Source organism: Coloeus monedula (assembly GCF_965178545.1).
Source record: "Coloeus monedula genome assembly, chromosome: 4".
NCBI classification, from domain to species: domain Eukaryota; kingdom Metazoa; phylum Chordata; class Aves; order Passeriformes; family Corvidae; genus Coloeus; species Coloeus monedula.
Window position 1 is genome coordinate 21,653,828 of NC_138784.1, and position 13,905 is coordinate 21,667,732.

The window sequence follows — 13,905 nt, forward strand, 5'->3', positions numbered from 1 at the left end:
CTAAGGGACCAGTGCTGCCCTGATTAAAAATGTGTATTTGCTTAAGCTTCTTTGACAAAAGAAATAGCCTCCGGAATTTCATGGGCGTACCTAGTCACCAAACTTAGAACAGCTGCCTGAATTCTCCAGGACAAGAATGTGGCTCAGTATGATTGCGTTCAACTTTTACCTTTTTCTTTCTGCAATAAGTTATTTTTCTGCATTTAAATGGAGAGAGAAAAAAAATCTCTAAAGAACAATGCTGAGTACTTTTTGTGCATTTTCTTTTATTCACTTCAAAAAAATACAAAAAATGAAAAGCACAGAAAACTCAAAGCCAATCTACCACGACTCTGAGCTTCAAACACCGTACTGCCCTTTATCCTTTAAAATCTCACACCTAACTTTTTTCTCACTGAGCCTTTAAAAGATTTTGTCTTGTGAAAGCATTTAAGAAATCTATGGAAAGAGCCACATTCTGAACAAATTTAACTTCTTGCCATCTGTGGAAACAGAATACGTTCTGCCTGCTGTCAGCAACAAATATTCTGAGGTCACACCCTCAGCTGTTGTGCAGCCGCACAGCTCCAGTGAAGTCTAAGATTTGGCTGAGTACCACAAGCTCTGTCTTTCCAAATGCAAATATCTTGTCTATATTTCCTTTACTTTCAACCTCTTTTCCTCTTAAAAAGCTGGTATTTAGAACAGCTAAACATACCATAGCCTTTATTCCTTCTGGGAAGAGAAATCGGTTATATAAGTCATCCACGGTATCATTTTGGCCAACATCACATTCTCGCTGCAGAAGTATTGGTCCAGTGTCCAGACCATCATCAGCCCAAAAAATAGTAAATCCTGCCTTCTTATCTCCTTGAATTAAAGTCCTGGACATAAAAAAAGACTTACAGTAAATACAGACAAAAGTAAATTAGTTTGGAATATCAACTCATGTGTTACACATTTTCTTCAGGAAGATAGAAGAGAAAATCCTAACAATTTTTGCTATACTTTCATTGCTCACTTCACAATCAGGGACCCACAGTTTTGACACTGTTGATGTGTGGCTTCCACAAAGTGACATAAGAAATGCTGCAACTGAACCCCGGCTGTCTCATATGGTTCATTGTGATAATTATTTTAAAAGTATTATTAGTGGTAAAACACTCAGAGCAAAAGGTGTGCAACAGTCATGACAGAATTTGAAAGACAGAATCATCTAACAGAATATTATCTTAATAATTCATGGTTGTTTACTCTAATTAGCTAAGCCTCATGGCTCATCTGTAGGTCAACAAGGGAAGTACACTTGTCACACAGCTGAAAAAGAGTTAAACTCAGAGTGGAAAATTATGTACATGCAACTGTTTAAGGCAAAGTTATTAAGGGAATTAAGGCTATCCAGCCAGATTCTCAGCTGCTGTGCATGAACATAGCAATGCTTACAATAGACCTATGCTGTTTTACCTTGGCTCAGGATCTTCCTCTGCATCAGAAGGGAACTTCAGCCACCTTAAATTTTCCAGCTCTCCTTTGGCATGTGTCTCAGAATGATGGAAAATCAGGCTGAAGTGTGTTTAAGGGAACAGCCAGAAATGGTGAGAGAAGTATGTCCTGCATGGTTTTAGCCATTTGTCTGCATGCAAACACCAATGCTATTTTAAGTAATACATATCTCATGTGTTCCCTTGGCAGTCCTTGTTGTAAGAGAATCGTCTGAGATCTGGCTTATACACAGGAAAATTCATTATTAATTTTAAGCACTGAAAACTACATTATTAAAACGAGTGAAGCCCACATATGTGCTGAACAAGGGGTGAACTCCAAAGACAACTGGGGAAGTTGGCAGGTATAACGGAAGCGAAAGCTTGCAGAAGTTTGGCTAGCCCATATCAGATCTTTCACACATTTAAGCAGCATTTCTTCTGCTTTTTATTATGTAAAAATTCCAAAAGAGCACTCTAGTGAGAAATGGATGTCCTCAGCACGGAGAAGAAGGTTTCATGGGCAAATGTCTCTGATGCTAAATAGGTGACAAGATAAGAACTACTGTGTGCCCCCTCCTCTGTCCACCAGCTCCCTCCACAAAGGGCTGCTGATAACAGAGTGGCAGCAGCTGGAAAAGACTATAAAGGAAGTGAGTGAGGAACCCTCTGCACCCCAGGGCCGTTGTTTGTACCTGGTTATGTCTAGCCACGCCTAATTCTCAAAGGCTTTCTTGGTTACACTGTGCAGATAAAGGGTCTGATCAACACCAGGGCTGTAGCCACGACATGTGAAAGTAGTGATTAGAGCAAGGAGTGAGAGGGTGAAACACAAGAACAGTCAGCCAAGGCCAAATCCTAGTTTAGTTTAAAGGCCTCGGGACAACAGCCTTTACCTGAGAAGGGCAGGAGCAGATGGATGCCTTTTGCAGAAGGAATATGCAAAATAGAGCAAGACACAGTGATACAGCACTGCAATACATTCCCGTTTCTGCAAACCTTCATCTCAAGGACTTCCTGAAAGAGAGTTTGTATCTACACCTTCCTGTGAAATACATCTTGATGAGCTTCTTATCCATGAAAGCACCCTTTTAGAGCTCTCTAGATATGAGGTCCCACAATTTAATGACATACTGCATGGAGTAAAAGTGCCTCCTTTATTTGATAAAATCCTACTACCTGATCTCTTTGCTGGCTTTCCCCTGACTTTTGTTTAGAATGAGCAATCATTCCTTATTCACCTTTCATGTCTTTCATGGCTCAACACACAGCTAGCATATGTCCTTCCCAATGACCTCTTTTCCAATCTGAAGACTACATCATTTGTCTCCAGTCATGTGAAAGCTGTCCTATACCCTTGTCATATCTTAGCCTTCCCTGAACTTATCTTGATCATGTTCCAGTTGAGATGCAGACAGTATTTAAGATCACAGAATCACAGAATATTCTGAGGTGGAAGGGACCCACAAGGGTCATCGAGTCCAACTCTTAAGTGAATGGATCCTTCCATGGTGTCTTTTCTGAGTAAAAACAATTTACTTTAATACTGCTTACATATAGTCAGGAGGGTTTGCCCCTTGTGTGCATTGTGTTATGTTTTTTAACTTTGAATTTGACCTCTCATTTTCTTATTCTCACATTATCACATTTACCTGTTTGCACAGAAAGTGTATTCTTTATGACAGATTCAAATCAGAGTCATTGATATAAAGTTTCCTGGCTTTCTCTTTCAGCCTTTTTAAAACTGGTATTGCTTTTGTTATTTCCCAGTCACTTGCATCAACATAATCTTAACAAACAGAAACGTTGCAGGTTGTGTCAAATCTGTAACTTCAAATTTGCTTAAGTCCCCTGGTCCTGACAAAGATTCTTACTCATTCATCAGTTTACCTAACATCTCTTTTACTCACAGTTCAGCTCAAGAGAATTGTTTTCACTTATTCTGCACAAAGAAGGACTGTAGGATAGTAACATCTTAAGCTCCTCCATCCTGAATACCAATACAGATTTCCTACTGTGGTATTCTCTTTGATAAATACCTTTGTTAAATCAAACATCTCTATCACTTACATACCTCACACCTTTAACATATTTGGAGGAATTGTTGCTATTAAATTTTGTGCCTTAAAAAGTTGGTTCTTTGTTTCTTTGCTGGACTGTCTCACTCTCATTTTCCACTGACTTTATGCTATTTTACTTTACACACTTGGACATAACTGACACTTTTGGAAGGATTTCCTTACCTCTCTAGTAGTTTCCTTAACACCTCTGTTTAAGTATTTCAGCTAGTACCTTTAACAGGAAGGATTAAAATTAACAAAACAAAACAAAATTTTACCTTGAATCCACAACACTGTGGGTTCAGATAATCACCATGCTGCCTGTAAGATTCTTTTAAAATTGTTTCTTCATATTTAGACAATTTCTTATTGAACTTAGACCCAGTACTAATGTCATTTCTGTTGTCACAAGAATGCCAGATTTGAATCTATCATGGTCATTATTGCAGTGTAGTTCTTTCAGGGTAACGATTCGAACCTACCTTGTGCATTGCTCTAGAGGACAGTGAGATAGGGTTTTATTCTTGTGGGCTCTTCTCTCTTCTCCCTTCCACTCTGTGAAATCTTAGGCTTTGTATCAAACCCTACTGTGATAGTTATCTAGTGTTTGTGGGGATGAGCCACAAGGACAGTGTCCTGCTTATGGAAACTCCAGATTGTTGATCTGTGCATGTGAGTAAAATATATGAATGTACACCACTGATCTTCCCAGAGTAACAGCTGAACTCACATTGGAAATAATAATGAATCCTAGGTACGAGGTGCAGTTCATGTGCCAAATAGTCAGCTGCTCCAGAGAAGCTCCTTCAGAGAGTTGCAAGTCAACAGAGCTGTGCCAGCACTTATAAGAGTAATGGGTGCAGACCAACATCCTAACATGACAAACACATCATTTTGATGCACAGAACTCACCAGTTGATTGCAGAAGCTCCTCGGTGGCGTGGTAGGATGGATGGATGGTAAATAATAGAGCCATGTTTTGGGCAGTCAATAACATCCATGGGGATAAACTGTGTACAGAATGGAAGGACATTTAGCTCTGCTCCAACTGATTTGTAGGCTGCAACTACTTCCTGGATAGGCTTGCCTTTAGCTCTCCATCTGGGGAACTTAAAAACAGGAGTGCCGTCCTTCTCCGCTGCCAGTGCTGAGGGACAAGAACAGTATTATTTTTTTCATTTTGTGTTAAAAATGCAAACTGAGTTCAGAGGCATATTGCATGACAACTCAAGCAGATCATCAAGTGTGTGACTACAGAGGGCCTTTCTGTATGCTGCTAAAAAACCTTTGTGCTTGGATATATTTTATTCATTCCCTCTTTGATTCTCATTCCTACATCTTATGTCAATCCCAACTTTCGGTTCACTCCTATGACTTGGCTAGTAAGTACCAACGAAAGCAGAAAAGAATGATGAATGTTACTGACTACTGAACAGCGATGTCTCATTTCTTGTCCACTCATTACATTTGCCTGGAACTGGTTTGGTTTAGCAGAACTCAGTTTTCTACTTCAGCAATCTTTATGTGAATATGACTATGTAAATCTAAGATTCACTTATGTCAGCAGCATTTTGTCACACGGTGCAAATAATCACCGATGCTAGTGGACATCAGTAATTTCTTCAAAATTCTGTTTACTGACACCTTCTGGGTATGCTTTCATTTATATGTGAAACACCCAAAACTAGGCTCAGAGGTGAGAAAAAAAATGCAGTAATTGCAGGGAGAATCTTAAGATGGTTGATAAATTCCATTGCACAACCACTTAATAACTTACCACAGAATGGGCTAGTAAAATCAAATTTTATGTCTTTGAGTTTTAAGTGTAGCGGGAAAAAAAGGAAAACAAGAAGAGGTGGAAAATTCACCGAATTTAATTTCTGTTTCTAATTTAATTTGTATTTCTAAACATGTATTTATACTTTACTTTCTCTTATTCATTTATGAAATTGAATCTTGAGCTTGACCTGAAGCATCTTTAGCCTGCTGACTTAGGTCTTAAGTAAATACTAAATTAAATGTCATTCCATAGAAGTTAGTGTGTACTGAAGTTAGTTTTAGCAACAAAGACTGTAGCTGTCTGAGGGTACAGAAACTTTAGAAAACATTCATTTGAGACTTAAGCTTTTGAGTCATCTGGAAGTAAAAAGAAATTATCCAGCAATTTAATTACCTTTTTTTTTTTTCCTCCAATCAGGAGAGATTGGACTAAACTAATCCTGTAGTTTTAGTTAAAATAAATATACGATTGAAAGATTGGAAGATTTACTTTGTTGCATTAGTTAGCATAATAACTGTACAAGAATAATTTATATAATGTAAACAAGTTATGCTACATTACATATAAAATTTTTATATAATGTAATCCAACCAGACTTGGATAGTCAAATTTCCATTTTCTAAGCTAATAGTTGCCTCCTCTAATTCTTCCAATGTGTGATTAAATCTTTTAAGGAGATAGAGTTGAGAATTACATGCTAGTCTGTGAGCACCATAGCACCGGTAAGCAAAATTTATGTTTGATTCTTCCCTTATGAGAGTTCTGTAAAAACATGTCAGGACCAGACCAAAAAAAAACCCCCAAAAACCAAAACCAAAAGAGACTTGAGACAGCTCATGGAATGTAGTTTTGATTTCAGATTATCCATAAAGGAACATTCCATTCTGGCACCTCTATTTGCTAATCATATTAACTCACTGTCTTTGTGTCACTGAAAGAAAAACCAAAAAAAGTGACAATTCAGATGGTTTCAAATAATCTTCTTTGTCATGCTGGGTCCTGAATACAATGAGTAAAATTCTGTATAAGCAAAACTTCTTTCTTTAGGAAGCCTAGAAAATCCTTATGCAGCTCAACACTGGAAAAAGGGAAAGCAAAGCCTCCTCCAACTTTTTGAATGTATTTTTCATAGCCCAAGTGGAAGAGAAATAGGCTCTGCAGGTACACTGCCACATGCATGCTTGTCAAAAACGGCAGAGAGCCAGGGATAAACTATCTTGGCTCCATGTCTCGAGTCCCAGCCAGCACAGTGAAGAAGGTGACAGACATTTGCACTTGAATACAGGCTCAGCAGCTATTTGCTGTAAGATACAGATCTAGTTCAGGATGAACATTCAAATAAGATATCCAGATTAATTTTGTTTTTCCAATATCTTAATATATAGCTCTGCATGGTTAGAAACAACTTCTGAGGTTGTTTTTTAAAGAACTGACAAACTGACAGGGTTAAACTGTTTCTGGGACTGGTGATTGTTAAAGCATAGTTCTTGTACTGGGTTTAGAGTAACAAAGGCAATATATGCAAGTAATTCCCATATAGATAGAACCTCCACATGGAAAGGCAAGTTTGTTATGTACTGCAATTTTAACATTTGGGTTAAGGTTACACTTACCCAAAGGATCAGCTTGTCCATTCTTGTCAGGCACAGTGAAGACGCCCACAACTTTATGTCCCTCTTTTCTCAGCTTGTTATAAACTTCTTGTCCAAAAATACTTTGACCTATAAGGGCTAGCTTTAGCTTCTGTTGATAAGCCTGGTAAAAAGAATTAAAACAAAGCATGTTCTAGGATGCAAAGAAAATATGTTGTTACTTACATTTCTCTCTTGCTCTTTCTTTATCAATGTTCAGTTTGATTTAAAATGGAATAGTCTTTTCTAACCTAATCACCTTTGAAAGAATAATAATTTTTTTTAAATTAATGACAAGCAACATACAATTCAGAGAGACTATACTTCACATAAAAGTATCATCTGATACTGTGCTTTTTTAGAATTTTCATTAGACAGACCCACTGCTTTTTATAAGAGGATCTATGGTCTGATGCATTTTTCGAAACATACATAAACCACTTTTTCTAGGCATGGTTTATATGCCTGGAACATGCCCTCTAAATCCCTATAATTAAACAGTGGTATATTATTTGTGGTTAACATGTACAGACTAAAGAAGACAAACTTGCATTGTTCCTGCAAAGCTAAAGGTGATGATCATCCATTTGACCCTCCTTCAAGCAAATAAAGGCACTAAAAGTGAGATTCCCTTGCTGAACTTCCACTGCCTGCTGCATTTGGATCCCAGTACACTGGACATGCGATTTAAGCTTCTGAGCAGGTGCAAGTGACCACCTCCATTTTTTTAAAATTTATGATAGTTAGAATCACAACACTATGATGATATTAGAATATCAGATACTGCTATGTTTTTCAAGGAATTGCATCCTGAGAAAATTACTTTTTCCCTCAGAGCCCTTTTAGATTTATGTGACAGCTGTGCTCCTCTCCTACCCTACCTCCAGTCCCTCACCTCTAATACCTCATTTTCCCAAAACTGGTACTCCTGTAGCTGCAAGAACTGGATTAGGGTACTGAAGCAAGCAGGCACTGACATGAAAGAATGTGGCTTATCCTTAACTGGATCTATTCACTGGTCTACTTTGTAGAACTGCCATGAGTCTTAACATAGGTTCAGGAGGGAGCAGGAATGTGCATGGAAATATGGCAGAAGGGTGGAACTGTCTCTATATGCATTGTCTTTGCACTTTTAGTCAGCTTCTGGAAAATGAAAACTGGAAATTTTTGAAAAACAAATGGAGTATCGGACCTGGTTAAAAAGGAAAGGTCCTCACAGAATAAACAGAAAATTTATCCTCCTCAAAGCTGAATCTGGTACAAACTATTGCTAGACTCAAACCATATAGATTCCTCCTCTCAGGAGGCCTGAATGAAAGGTAGGAAATAAATCGATGTAGTCCTCACCTTTATTCTTAACTTCATTTCTCACAACTGGACTTTGACTTCCATTTTTTCCTTATGACCCATTGGAGGAAACAAAGCACTGTATGAATGTCTTCACCACTGTCATTTGTTTTGCTTCTAAGTTGGCACTAGTATGTTTATCTCCTCCCTCCCCTTTCTTAGGGTGCTGGGACATGAGGATACTTTGACTGAGTGGGTTATTGATTGGATAACAAATGCTCTGCACTGCCCATCAGATCATAAGATAAAGAGAAATGTCCTGAAAAACAGGTTACTCAAAACCACAATCCACTGCAATTCATTTCACAGCTGACATATTATGGATGTATTTTACTGGTTTCAAATTACATTTTTGTTGTACAGCTGGCTTTAGAAAAGGGAGTTATGAATTGGTAGGTTCCATTACAGGAATGTTGAAGCTTGCTTTCTATTTTTTATATGAAACAATAGAAAATAACTATTTGTACCAGAGACAATATTTTCCCTCACAATGAAACTCCATAGTAAAACCGTCCTGTATTGAAGCATTACTCAGCACTAGTGCCACTGCAGTAGAAACAAGCAGTAAGATACAAAAGTGGACATAACTCAGGCCCTTGCAAAATCAGACTGTTATAATTGGCTGGTAAAAAGCATCTGTGAGACTGATGATGATAACCAACAATGCACAGCTGGCAGCTATACCAAAATCAGTCCACTATTTTGTTCTTAATAAGCACAAGACCTCGTTCTGAGTTACCATGAGCACAACTTATCCTTGCAATCCTTATCCAGCAAGGCCAAACAGATGCAGATAGTGCTCATTATCAATGCTTTATGATGGATGTCTTTACAGCAGAAATGTTTCTGCATTACAAAAAACAATTATTAGATTTTCCCAAGTATTTTAACTATAGCAGGCAAAATGGAGGAAGATTAACCTGCTGGATCACTGAAGATGTTTGGCATGGTATGAAATCCTCTGATTTCTGTGCTATGCTAATTTACAGTGGTAGCCCAACTAGTATATTGAATGAACATTAGAAATAGTCCAGATGAGAATTACTTATTCTACTTCTGTCCTTCTGCTGACATCTCTCAGTAAGAACACAAGACTGGAAGGGATCTTCTTAGCTAATAAATCTTCTCCTCTGCTGTCACGAACAATCATGTCATATGATTGCTTTTATAAATCTGTCTGACCTCCTTTTCAAAGTATTTTTATAGTAACCACTGCTGTACTCTCCTGCTTCTCTGATACTTGGACAATGTTTTTGTAATTTTAAGTCCAAATGTATCACCACTTTAAGAGTTATTTTTTCACAAAGAGTTTATTCACAAAGGCTTAATAACATGTGGATCCTCTATTCCTAAACTTTCAGTTCATGTTTCCCAGTGAATAAATCTGATTCTCATATCACATGGAATGGCATATCAGTTCCAGTTCCTAATCATGAATCGCTATAAATCAACATACTTTCAGTAAAGCTACACATGTTTAATTTGTGCTAGTTGTGGAACTGAATCCACAAATGGTGACAAGGAAAGAGATCACAGTCTGCAAATGAACAACAGATAAAAAAAACCCACCAAACCCAAACCAAAACTGGCAAGACTGAGAAGATTGCAGAGTGGGTAAGTCTGTAGTGCACAAAAACATCAGTCTGGCAGTAAATCAGCTCTGCTGTCTCACACTTACAGAAAGTAACTCAAATGGGGACTGGTTTCAATTGCAAGATGGATCTGGCAACGGTGCTGTGACCAGTGATTCTTGAGTATATCTTTCCAGTGAATGGTACATAAGTACTGCATGACATCTGGATTAGAGTGGTCATGCATTACCATACACTACCATCAGTAGAAAGCAGGAGACAAACCCACAAGTCAGCCATGCACAGGATTTCTACTGAGTAAAAAGAGAAGAAAGAAATCTGTGTGGAAGGGCTTGCATGATCAGACCATAAGCTCAGTCCTTCATTTTTTGTTTTATTTGAAAAATTACAGTTGAAGAACTACATGAGATCTTATAGCCATTCATATCATCTTTTGAAAAATCTCCTTTTACATTTTTACCTAAGGTGAGTTAAACCTGTGGAAGTGGGAAATTCCCATAGAAGAATTTAATGTGGACATAACACCCGATTAAAATGGAAAGTTCTATAAGATGACACAGAAAAGAAAAACAGTTTGGTGTTTTCTGTCTTACAGAAATGGCACATTTTGGCCAGTGTGCCATCACTAGCATTCATCACAAAACTTTAGAAAGGAATTCTGTTAAAGAACACCAAAACAATCTTGGTTTTGAATAATGTGCTAAATGGATACTCCATCATTATCACTAACATACACAGAGATTAAACTTTATTGCTTCTGACAGTGATGTTAAGAGAGTATATTAGATTTCTTTTGCAGTTGTCTGGCTGACTATGAACGAGTAGCATGCATGAGCATCGCATGTGAAGGTTAATGGTCATGTAGCATCAGAGTGGATCTTTGGCTGCACTTTGGTAAGATTACCCAATTCCTAGTTATAGTAAACAATGCAGTTCAGGTGGTTTAGGGAGATCTGGCCTTTCTTTTATGGTTAATCATAGAATAACATAGGTATTATGACATTGCCACCAAAATACAAGACTTTAGAAAGTTAGTTTTCACTCTGCTGTAACTCTGTTGTTTTCACTGTCTTAACTTTTAATTTCTTCTTTAACCTTCTATTTTGTTTATAACAGGATACAGATAACAGTGATTATGTTTTCTTGACTCAAATACTCATGATTTGAATGAAGAAAATAAGATAAAGGTAGAAGCATAAAATCCGAGGAGTGTTTGTACAAGCAGCCTTATCTTGAATGCTCAAAGCGTCTGAAAGTTCACATGTGTTTCACCACCTCAATACAAAAGCACAGATTTAATTTTAACTTCTATATTTAATATTCTGTCCATACAATCTGTTGATACCGTATTGGAATTTATTTTACAATGGTTCATTAAAAGTTATGCAGTATTTTAATGTTTGATTCCATTTTAATTCTTTCTTTCCTCCAAAGCACTTAACCAAAAATAAAACTAATAAGTAGAATTAAACGCTGAATATATAGCAGCCTGAAAAATGCTGGTAACTATCTTGTCAGGTTCTAGTTCCTAGAAATGGCAGATAAGTCCAACACCTACATTTTCTTCCCTAAGAAGAGTCTAAAGTGACATAATCTCTCCACAGGAGAATATTTATTTCTTGGGTAAAAATAATTTTCTGTTACTGCCTCTTTTGTATGTGCATCTAAACTTCAATTGGTTATAAGTTTCTAACTAAAATTCCTAAAAATCAAGATTTAGTAACTGCTACTCGGCTTACAAAGGTTATATCAAAAATATTACAATATTTTACTTAGTTTGCATAAGAATTTAGTGAAGCTAAAAATACTTGAATGTTACATCTCTTTTAAATTATCACAGAAAGATGCCTCTTTTGAAAAGCAGTACTGCAACTTTATTTCTGTTGAGATCCCCCTACATGTGCTAAATTCCAGCGCCTGCAAATAGAAACCCATAGTAGAGCCCCGCCCCCATCTACATACACACCCAGGGCAATGTGTTCCCACCGTTCATTCATTCGCATTTTTTTTGGCACTGCTGCTTGCATTTCCAAAAAGCTTCTGTTAAAGCTCCTTATTCTAATGCCTTCAATGCAGATACCTTCAGAGGATTGCTGTCCTCACACGAAACTGAGCAGCCAAACATGAACCAATGAACAATCTCTAGGAAAGAAGAAAACCCCCCAGCCTCATTCAGCTTGCCAGACTAACACATCTGGTCAGTTTGGACTGGACAAGGCTTTCAGGGAGCGGTTACTTGCAGGAGTTCTGCAGTCTATATATGTAACAAGACATAAAGAAAATGGCTTGAAACAAATGCGCAGAGCTGTAAAACACTAAACCACGGGGTGCAAAGGAATTTAGGCCATCAACTTCAGCCCTGAGCAGCCCACCATCCCAGAGCTATGAACCAGCGATAAGAAGGTCACAAACGAAACAGGCCGGAGCGGGGGGATTCTCTCTGGCACTGGAAACGAACATGGTCCCTTCTAACTGAGAAGACAGCCTTCAGCTTCTCGCAGGGCAAATCCAGCATGACGGAGGCAGCGAAGGGCTGCATCACATTGTTCTTGACACACGATTACGGGGCACTATCACAGCAACGCTGATGCCTGTTCCCTGCAGTTTCCAGGCACATCCCTGCAAGATGCAGCGCCAAGATGACGGCTGCGATCCCGCTCGCCGAACAGCCGGGCAAGATGCAGCCTCTGCACCCACACCGAGCCCTTTCCCGACCCTCCCGTGCCTGTACGCGCTTGACTATATCCTCGGCAGAGACAATACTCATCACATCCTGGAAAATACCCGCTCCCGCCATCCCCCTCCTCGTTCGGCCCCTGGTCGCCCCCCGACCGGTTCGCTCCCGGGCTCGGCACGGCACAGCACGGGGGGACCCGGGTCCGCGGCCGCCGGCCCCGCGCTACTCACCGCGGCCGTGGTGCAGATGGTCCGCAGCAGCCGGGGGGCTGTCCGCAGCATCTTGCGGCCGCCCGGCCAACACCGAGCCGGTTCCGCGGCCGCGGCGGAGTGCGCCTCGTCTGATGCAACCCGCGCCGATGCCGCTGGCGCCGGGCCAGCGCCTGCATCCGCGGCGGCGCAACCCCGCCCGGGCCCGCGGCCACCGGGGGGAGCGGGGCGGCCCCGCACCTGCCGCGCCCGCCGCCCCCTTGGCGCCGGGGAACGGCGGGGGTCGCGGGGCCGCGCGGGCTCGGAGGGAGGCGAGGGAAGGGAAGGGGCGGGGAGCCAGGCGAGCAGTGCCCTGGCCATTTACAGCTTGAGGGGACAGAGCCCCTCACCTTCACCTTTGCCCTCTTCACTGAGGTTGTTGGCAAGACGTTCCCTTGAATCTGTTGTGGCAATCAAAGATCACGTAGATTATCAGGATTAATTTTAGTTTATTTCATGGCAGCAATGCAGCTAAAGAACATTAATGACTTTCTGGAAATCCATATCACCACCACATTGCCAAGTATTTTTAAAGCAGCTCAATCTATGCAATGATTTTTTTAAAAATCTACCTCATGAGTTCTATTCATAAAAATGCTTCAACTTCAGTATTATTCAGAAGCTACAGCAAAATCTTCATATTAGAGGTATGGAGAAGATCCTGGAAATACAAAATCAAGGTGCTAAAAAGACCAGAAAGCGAGTGAAAATGACCCCAAAAGGGACAGGAATAGCAAAAGCAAGAATAGACAGCATGGCAGTAATATAAGCATCATTGCAAATTAAGTCAGGTTTAAGCCCCAGCAACACTTAAAGAACGTGGGGTGGGTAATAAACTGAAATACATGATGTTCCTGTCAAGAAAACAAAGAAGACAAAAATGGAAAATTTTTTCTTATAGCTAAATTGTGAACTATGTCAGAGAGGTCAGAGGCAATGCTTAAGCCAAAGTCATGACCTGCAGTCACCTTGCTACAGTTGAAAATAGAGTAGACAAAGTCTTACCTAAGACATGCAAACATCCATATCTCAGTGAGACTTTTTTATGCTTTCCTGCAAAAGAACTGCAATAGTAGTCACCAGGGTTTGAAGTCCCAGGCCCCCACCCTC

The 13,905-nt window shown here is 39.6% G+C and overlaps 1 protein-coding gene across 1 annotated transcript in view; it reads right to left on the reverse strand.

Annotated features, from left to right (window-relative positions):
* Nucleotides 1-12,935, reverse strand: part of ALDH1L2 (aldehyde dehydrogenase 1 family member L2) — a gene marked incomplete at both ends in the record, with an annotated part of 28,223 nt that extends 15,288 nt beyond the window's left edge. Inside the window, 5 exon segments of the mRNA XM_082280431.1 lie at nucleotides 698-863; nucleotides 4,433-4,667; nucleotides 6,914-7,055; nucleotides 12,778-12,876; nucleotides 12,879-12,935. Of these exon segments, the coding sequence (XP_082136557.1) occupies nucleotides 698-863; nucleotides 4,433-4,667; nucleotides 6,914-7,055; nucleotides 12,778-12,876; nucleotides 12,879-12,935 (699 nt within the window).
* Nucleotides 12,936-13,905: the final 970 nt, after the last annotated feature.